The sequence below is a fragment of the Nomascus leucogenys genome, chromosome 8 (genome assembly GCF_006542625.1).
Source record: "Nomascus leucogenys isolate Asia chromosome 8, Asia_NLE_v1, whole genome shotgun sequence".
In the NCBI taxonomy this organism is placed as follows: domain Eukaryota; kingdom Metazoa; phylum Chordata; class Mammalia; order Primates; family Hylobatidae; genus Nomascus; species Nomascus leucogenys.
Window position 1 is genome coordinate 66,027,963 of NC_044388.1, and position 8,079 is coordinate 66,036,041.

Here is an 8,079-nt window from a genome sequence, read left to right on the forward strand (position 1 = left end):
CCCTCTGATTTATTGTTTCCATTACTAGAAGTACCTTCCTTCCAAGAACTTGGAAAAATGTGCACAATATATTATTAAGTAAGGTGAGTATGTATCAGAAAAACAGATTGTCGCCAGGTGCAGTGGCTCATACCTATAATCCCAGCACTTTGGGAGACCAAGGCACGCAGATCATTTAAAGCCAAGAGGTTGCTGCAATAAGCTATGATTGAGTCACTTCATTCCAGCCTGGGCAACAAACTGAATCCTATCTCCAAAAAAAAAAAAAAAAAAAAAGGGCCAGGCAGGGTGGCTCACGCCTGTAATCCCAGCACTTTGGGAGGGTCAACTTGGATGGATCACTTGAGGTCAGGAGTTCAAGACCAGCCTGACCAACATACTGAAACCCCATCTCTACTAAAAATACAAATGTTAGCCAGGCATGGTGGCATGTACCTGTAATCCTAGCTACATGAGAGGCTGAGTCAGGAGAATCCCCTGAACCCAGGAGGTGGAGGCAGCAGTAAACTGAGATTGTACCACTTTGCTCCAGCCTGGGCAACAGAGCAAGACTCCTTCTGAAAAAAAAAAAAGAAAAAAGAAAAAAAATCGGAAGAAGGTAATTACATTCTAGTCCATCAAGTTATTTTTATTTTTTGTCTCAGATTACAGGTGTCTATTTCAAGAGAGTATACATGAAGAATATGGTTTAAAACCAACATGAAAATGATATAACCCAAAGAGAAAAATCAAATAATATTTTTAAATGCTTATTTGAAAAAAAAATGGTAAAAGCTACTTACCAGCACAATTGCTTAGAACCTAGTGATTTCAATCCAGCAAACTAAATGTTTTGCATTTATTTATTTATTTATTTATTTATTTTGAGACGGTCTTGCTGTGTCATCCAGACTGGAGTGCAATGGTGCAATCTCAGCTCACTGCAACCTCCACCTCCCAGGCTCAAGTGATCCTCTTGCCTTAGCCTCCCAAGAAGCTGGGACCACACTTGGCTAATTTTTGTATTTTTTGTAGAGACAGGGTTTTACCATGTTGCCCAGGCTGGTTTTGAACTCCTGGCCTCAAGCCATCCACCTGCGTTGCCCTCTCAAAGTGCTGGGATTACAGGCATGAGCCACCATGCTTGGCCAATCAAACATTTTTTAAACATTTCTATGTGATTGGTACTAAGGGTACAAGGGGACAAGAGCCCTAGTCCCTGCCTTGAAAAAAATACACAAGTAGAAGAATCCTTTAGAAAAATGTAAATTTTTTTATTCCTAAAAGCAAAGTTTAAATGCATACTTTCTAAAGTCACTGAAAAAGAAAAAACAAAAATATAGTTACATACCAAAGTACAGAAAATAACAGAACAAAGAATAAGATACAGAAATAACAGCGCAAGATGAAAAATTAAGATCAAAAGAGATACCAATAAATAAAATGTGACAAATTATATCATGAAAATACAAAAAATTCAATTACACAAATATATATATGTATATATACACTATTTCTAGAAGTATCTCACAACTTTAGAACTAAAAGGATGGCAAAGGGATAATAAATGAAAGGAAACACCAAGAAAACAGAAATCACAATATTAGTAATATGTATAATAACAAAATATTAAAATATGTAAAGCAAATATATTAAACAGAACAATAGAGGTTATTTTATAATCATGAAGGATCTAATTAACGCCAAAAATATAACTCTCAGAAGTCTGTATATGTTTGTATTTGTGTTCTCTTGCTGCATAACACAATACTACAAAATTAGCAGCTTGAAACATTACTCATTTATTATCTCATAGTTTCCGTAGGTCAGAAGTCTGGGCCCAGTGTAGTTGCATGCTTATAAAAGTATTGGTTACTATTAGGATCTCACAAAATTGAAATTAAATTGAGATGCCAGCTAAGGTGTGTTCTCATCTACTCATCTAGGGTTTAGGATCGTCTTCCAAGCTCATTCAAGTTACTAGTGTTGGAAATAAATGCTTGGTGCCACCAAGTGAAAATAGCACTCAGGCAAGTTTTCTCAGCAAGGTAATTTACTTCTATAGAAGGGTGCATCTCATGGATAGAGCAATGGCGAGAGCACACCAGACAAGGGAGGGGAAGGGAGTCTTATTCCTAAAGCATGCAGCTAGCCCCTACTGCTACCTCTTTCCCCTATTGACTAGGGTTGGACCACACAGTATAAGCTAATTCTGATTGGCTATTTTAAAGGCAGCAAGGGTACCTGCCAGGGTGGTGGGGTGAGTAGTTTCGGTGGGAGAGACGGTTACAGAAAAGGTGACTAAGGATGCCTAAGGACAGCACAGGTGACTAAGGATGGCTAAGGACAGAGCACGTGACTAAGGATCCCTAAAGACAGAACAGGTGATAGAGGCTAGGAGGGTAAAGAATGAGGACGTTAAACTTTAAAATGGAGAACAAAGGACAGGGAAGCTGAACATACTGACATATTGGTTCTTTGAAGAGGAACTCAGAACTCATTGTACTTAACAATTTTTTTTCCTCTTGAATTTTAAAGGAAGTTAACAGGCTAAACTTTGAAGAGGAATTTACTGTATCCTACATTACTAAAATTCAGTTCCTTGAGATTGTAGGACTGGGGTGTCTGCTTTCTTGCTGGATATTGGCTGGGATCACTCTTAGCTCCTGGAAGCCATGTGCAAGCCCTTGCCACACAGCCCCTCCCATAGGCAGTTCTCAACATGGCTGTTTGCTTCCGCAAGGCCAGCATGGGGCTCTCTCTCACTTCAAATCTCTCTAACCCCTTCCATTTCTGACCTTCCAACTCTCTTTTAAAGGTATCACTTGATTTGGTCAGGCCTACTCAGGATAATCTATCATTTGATCAACTTAAAATTGATTGATTCAGAACCTTAGTTATATCTGCAAAATCCCTTCAACTTTTCCATATAACATAACTTAATCATGGGACTCACAGCCAACCACATTCCCAGATTTCTCTCACACTCAATAAGAGGGGATTATTATGTGGAATCCATACTAGCCACCAGGAATTTTAGAGACCATCTTAGAATCCTACCTGCCAGTGTTGAATTGTTTTTCATGAAAATATATTAGCTGTTAATATATTAAGTATATTAACCATTACAAATGCAAAAAGATGGATTTTTAAAAATATATAAGAAGTGTGCTATCATATATATTTCTGTCTTTGACAGACTGACTAGGCAGAAGAAAATGGACTACAATACAAGAAATCAGAATTATATAATTAAGATTGATTTGAAAGATTATTGGAACTCTAAAAATAGAAAATATACTTGTTTTTCCAGTGTCTTATGGACTTAATCCTGTATTTGATAAAGTGAAAATCTTGGAGTCTGAAAAGTAAATATTACATGGGCCAGTCTCTGAGTGCAAGACAATAGAGCTAACAGAAGAAAAAATTAACCAAAGTTATGCAGGCATTGAAAAAGTTTACTCTTTTAAATAATTCTTGATTCAAAGAAGAGAGGTGGGTACTACAATAATAATTTAGTGACAAAAGATTATAGAATGATAAGCATTCCAGCCAAAAACTTAGGGAAAGAAAATGAAACACAATCGGCCAGGCGCGGTGGCTCACGCCTGTAATCCCAGCACTTTGGGAGGCTGAGGCAGGCGGATCACGAGGTCAGGAGATCGAGACCATCTTGGCTAACACGGTGAAACCCCATTTCTACGAAAAATACAAAAAAAAAAATTAGCCGGGCACGGAGGTGGGCGCCTGTAGTCTCAGCTACTCGGGAGGCTGAGGCAGGAGAATGGTGTGAACCCGGGAGGCGGAGGTTGTGGTGAGCCGAGATTGCGCCACTGCACTCCAGCCTGGGCAACAGAGCGAGACTCCGTCTCAAAAAAAAAGAAAATGAAACATAATCAAGGAATACAGGAAAAATAAATTAATTATAATAAAGCAAACATTAAAGAAATAAAACATTCAAAGTTTATTTTTTATGTTTGAAAAAGCAGTGAAGAATGTGGAAAGATATGTACTGACTTAACAGTGAGTGGTAATCCTTTCAGGTACAAACATAATTGTCTTTTTTTGTGGTTTAAATTTGTTATAATAAGCTTGGATTACTTTTATAATTATAAATAGATGATAGGTAGAAAAACAAGGAATATTCTGGTTTTTAAAGATTAGCTAGAAAGTTCCAATTATTATATAAACCATTTTTCCAATATCTTTTTTTTCTCTTTGTTGGGACAGAGTCTTGCTCTATTGCCCAGGCTGGGTTCAAGTGATTCTCCTGCCTCAGCCTCCCGAGTAGCATGGATTACAGGCATCTGCCACTACACCTGCCTAATTTTTTGTATTTTTAGTGGAGATGGGGTTTCACCATGTTGGCCAGGCTGGTCTCAAATTCCTGATGTCAGGTGATCCACCCACCTGGGCCTCCCAGAGTGCTGGGATTATAGGTGTCAGCCACCATGCCAAGCCCATTTTTCCAATATCTTATGGAACATATTTAAAAATTCATCATGCAATAGTTCAAAATTAATGTCTCAAATTCCAAAATACAAATATTATATAGGCATTGTCTCAAAACTCAAATATTAAGCTATAAAATTATAATTTAAAAATAACTGAAAAAAATTAAAAGTTAATTATTTTTGACAAGTATTTTGATTTTTTAATTTTTTTAGTGGTTATAAATGTCTTTAGGTTTTTGTCTTTAAGTCAATTTTGGCAATTTTTGATTTTCCTAGGAAATAACCTATTTTCTCTGGGTTTTCAAATTTGTTGGAATGAACTTGAACATCAACTTCATTTTATTTTCAAAAAATTGTTTCAGTATTTTCTTTTCCTTTTTTTTTTTGAGACGGAGTCTCACTCTGTCACTCAGGCTGGAGTGCAGTGGCGGGATCTCAGCTCACTACAAGCTCCGCCTCCCGGGTTCACGCCATTCTCCTGCCTCAGCCTCCCAAGTAGCTGGGACTACGGGCGCCCGACACCGCGCCAGGCTAATTTGTTGTATTTTCAGTAGAGACGGGGTTTCAACATGGTCTCCATCTCCTGACCTCGTTATCTGCCCGCCTCGGCCTCTCAAAGTGCTGGGATTACAGGCGTGAGCCACTGCACCTGGTGTTTCAGTATTTTCAATACAATTTCTCATTCTTAATGTCTATAGTTATAATTTTTTCTTTTTTTCTTAATTAACATTGCCAGACTTTCACATGCTATATATATGTATATATATACATAGACATATATATGTGTATATATACATATATATGTCTGTTTGTTTTGGTTGTTTTTTCTTTTTTTTTTTTTGAGATGAAGTCTGGCTCTGTCGCCCAGGCTGGAGTGCAGTGGCGTGATCTCAGCTCACTGCAAGCTCCGCCTCCCAGGTTCACGCCATTAGCCTGCCTCAGCCTCCAGAGTAGCTGGGACTACAGGCGCCCGCCACTACGCCCAGCTAATTTTTTGTATTTTTAGTAGAGACGGGGTTTCACTGGGTTAGCCAGGATGGTCTCGATCTCCTGACCTCATGATCCGCCTGCCTCCAGCCTCCCAAAGTGCTGGGATTACAGGCGTGAGCCACCATGCCCAGCCTATATATGTGTGTGTGTGTGTGTGTGTGTATATATATATATATATATATATATATATATGTGTGTGTGTGTGTGTGTGTGTGTGTGTGTGTATATATATATATGTGTGTATATATATATATATATATTTATTTTTTTTTTTCCAAAGAACTAGCTTTTGGATTTATTGAGAAATTTTACTATTGCTTCCTCTGCTGCCCTTGGTGCTGCTTGTATGCTCACTCTGAGAGGTGACAGTGTGCTGGCAACCTCGCAGCCCTCACTCTCTCTTGGCGCCTCCTCAGCCTTGGCACCCACTCTGGCCGTGCTTGAGGAGCCCTTCAGCCCGCCACTGCACTGTGGGAGCCCCTTTCTGGGCTTGCCAAGACCGAAGCCAGCTCCCTCAGCTTGTGGGGAGGTGTGGAGGGAGAGGCGCGGGTGGGAACCAGGGCTGCGCGCGGTACTTGCAGGCCAGCTCGAGTTCCGGGTGGGCGTGGGCTCGGCGGGCCCTGTACTCGGAGTGGCCAGCCTACCGGCAGGGGTAGTCAGGGGCTTAACATCTGGGTCAGCCAGCAGCTGCTGTGCTGGATTTCTCGCCCGGCCTTAGCTGCCTCCCTGACCATCGCCTGGCCCTGCTCCATGGCGTCCAGTCCCATCGACTGCCCAAGGGCTGAGGAGTGCGGGCACAGGGCTTGGGACTGGCAGGCAGTTCCACCTGCGGCCCCCATGCGGGATCCACTGGGTGAAGCCAGCTGGGCTCCTGAGTCTGGTGGGGACTTGGAGAATCTTTATGTCTAGCTAAGGGATTGTAAATACACTGATCAGCACTCTGATTCTAGCTCAAGGTTTGTAAACACACCAATCAGCACCCTGTATCTAGCTCAGGGTTTGTGAATGCACCAATCGGCACTCCGTATCTAGTTAATCTGGTGGGGACTTGGAGAATCTTTATGTCTAGCTAAGGGATTGTGAATGCACTAATCGGCACTCTGTATCTAGCTCAGGGTTTGTAAATACACCAGTGGACACTGTATCTAGCTAATCTAGTGGGGACCTGGAGAACTTTTGTGTCTAGCTCAGGGATTGTAAACGCACCAATCAGCACCCTGTCAAAATGGACCAATCAGCTCTCTGTAAAACAGACCAATCGGCTCTCTGTGAAATGGACCAATCAGCAGGATGTGGGTGAAGCCAGATAAGAGAATAAAAGCAGGCTGCCCCAGCCAGCAGTGGTAACCCGCTGGGGTGCGCTTCTGTGCTCTAGAGGCTTTGTTCTTTTGCTCTTTGTTAAAAATCTTGTTATTGCTTACTCTTTGGGTCCACACTGCCTTTATGGGCTGCAACACTCACTGTGGAAATTTGTGGCTTCTCTTCTGAAGCCATCCAGACTACAAACCCACCAGGAGGAACAAACAACTCCAGAAACGCCGCTTTAAGAGCTGTAACACTGACCATGAAAGCCTGCAGTTTCACTCCTGCACCAGCAAGACCACGAATCCACCAGAAAGAAGAAACCAAACACATCCGAACATGGGAAGGAACAAACTCCGGACATACCGCCCATAAGAACTGTAACACTCACTGCTAGGGTCTGTGGCTTGATTCTTGAAGTTGGTGAGACCAAGAACTCACAAATCCCAAACATGATTCGGTGTGAACCTGATACCTGTTTTCTGAAGGGGCAGCTCAGGAGACCCCGGGGCTCCCCATGGCTGACGAAAAGCGCGAGGAAGCAGTCAAGACTGAGAACAATGATCATATTAATTTTAAGGTGGCGGGGCAGGGTGGTTCTGTGGTGCACTTTAAGATTAACAGACATACACCCCTTAATAAACTAATGAAAGCCTATTGTGAATGACAGGGATTGTCAATGAGGCAGATTAGATTGATTTGATGGGCAACCAGCCCATCAACGAAGCAGATACACCTGCACAATTGGAAATGGAGGATGAAGATACAATTGATGTGTTCCAACAGCAGACAGGAGGTGTTTGCTGAAAAGAGAACCTGGTTCTTTACTCCAGAACTCTGTTCTTTAAAGGCCAACATTACATTCGCAATTAGAAAACTGCACTTTGGTTCCACCACATCCTGACTACTACAGTAGTTTTCTCTTTCATTTCCCCTTTCCCCATTTCTTTATTGTACATAAAGTAACTGGTGTATGTGCACAAGCATTGCATTTTTTTTTTTACCAAACAGCCAATGGTATGTTTCGATTGACATCAGATGGAGACGGGATGGGGAAAAATACTGATTCTGTGAAAATACCCCATTTTCTCCATTAGTGGCATGCTCATTTGGCTCTTATGTTTATATTCCAGTAAGTTATTTTGCTCTCATTGTTTTAGCAAAAAAATAAAAATCCTTGCATACCTTGTTCAATTGGAGAATTTTAATGTTTTTCATTTATCATTGTAAAACCAAGGACAATTTTATACTTTTGTGTACGTAGCTGTTACATGTAGGGCAATCTGTCTTTAAGTAGGGATAAATTAAAACAAAACAAAAAAGAATCCTAGTTTTCCCTTCAAGTTAAGCATCT

At 41.0% G+C, this 8,079-nt stretch overlaps 1 protein-coding gene across 1 annotated transcript; it reads left to right on the forward strand.

Moving 5' to 3' along the window:
* The first annotated feature begins 7,242 nt into the window (after nucleotides 1–7,242).
* On the forward strand, nucleotides 7,243–7,532 carry LOC100604768 (small ubiquitin-related modifier 2-like). Its single transcript, XM_003263460.1, has 2 exons — nucleotides 7,243–7,389; nucleotides 7,464–7,532. Exons 1-2 carry the CDS (start codon nucleotides 7,243–7,245, stop codon nucleotides 7,530–7,532), a joined length of 216 nt encoding a protein of 71 aa, XP_003263508.1.
* Nucleotides 7,533–8,079: the final 547 nt, after the last annotated feature.